Genomic DNA, 902 nt, shown 5'->3' with positions numbered 1-902 from the left:
ATATATATATTAATATATATATATATATATATATATATATATATATATATATATATATATATAATATATATATAATATATATATATATATANATATAATATATATATATATATATATATATGTATATATATATATATATATATATATATGCGCATACTTGGTTCAGTATAGTTGCCCGGGCGAAATAATATAGAGCAGCGAGGAAACTCTGCGGTTGGCACATTGCGATATGATTTGCAGCATCACCTATTTGCGACATTATGAAGTTGCGTAATATCAAGCCTACCTTGCTTGACCCACATAGTACAGAAAATTGTGATCAGTTGACGAAACTAACTCAGAGATATTTCCCACATTCACAATACAGGCACGGGGCCAAGAATCTCTAAATAGCTTCGCCCGAAACTCATTTTCAATGGCTGAGCTTGACTTCTCATCATCAAAGGACGAATCAATCTCCTCCAGTATCCACGATTCTTCGGCTCTGTTCCAAACGGAGACAGACAGCATGGTTTTGGCGGCGAAAGTAGGGTATCAGCGCCTCGGAGTACGGAACATACCAACACGTAAGTGCAAGATTAAACCATTCAAGCTCTACATATCACCCACCCACATGTACGTACGAGATAGCACCATAACACTCTACGCATCACACACCCACTCATAAGTACAAGATTAAACCATTCAAGCTCTACATATCACCCACCCACATGTACGTACGAGATAGCTCCGTAACACTCTACACATCACGCACCCACATGTATCTTATCCACACTATCTCGTATGTATATGTATGTACATCATTACCGCCATGTTGGTGTCTCGTACGTCGCTTGTGGAGTTCTGACAGGCTCTGCAGTGGTGTGGTCGGTTACTGCGCTCGGCTGTTGGTGCGCCTCTGT

The 902-nt window shown here is 39.0% G+C and overlaps 1 protein-coding gene across 1 annotated transcript; it reads left to right on the top strand.

Moving 5' to 3' along the window:
* Positions 1-372: 372 nt before the first annotated feature.
* Positions 373-566, top strand: SARC_15993 (hypothetical protein; the record flags this gene model as incomplete). The annotated part of the gene is made up of 1 exon (XM_014289894.1): positions 373-566. A coding segment is annotated over exon 1 (151 nt), but the record flags the coding sequence as incomplete, so codon positions are not given.
* Between the last annotated feature and the right edge of the window lie 336 nt (positions 567-902).

The sequence above is a fragment of the Sphaeroforma arctica genome (genome assembly GCF_001186125.1).
Source record: "Sphaeroforma arctica JP610 unplaced genomic scaffold supercont1.7156, whole genome shotgun sequence".
NCBI lineage: Eukaryota > Ichthyosporea > Ichthyophonida > Sphaeroforma > Sphaeroforma arctica.
This window is presented reverse-complemented; position numbering and strand designations above follow the sequence as displayed.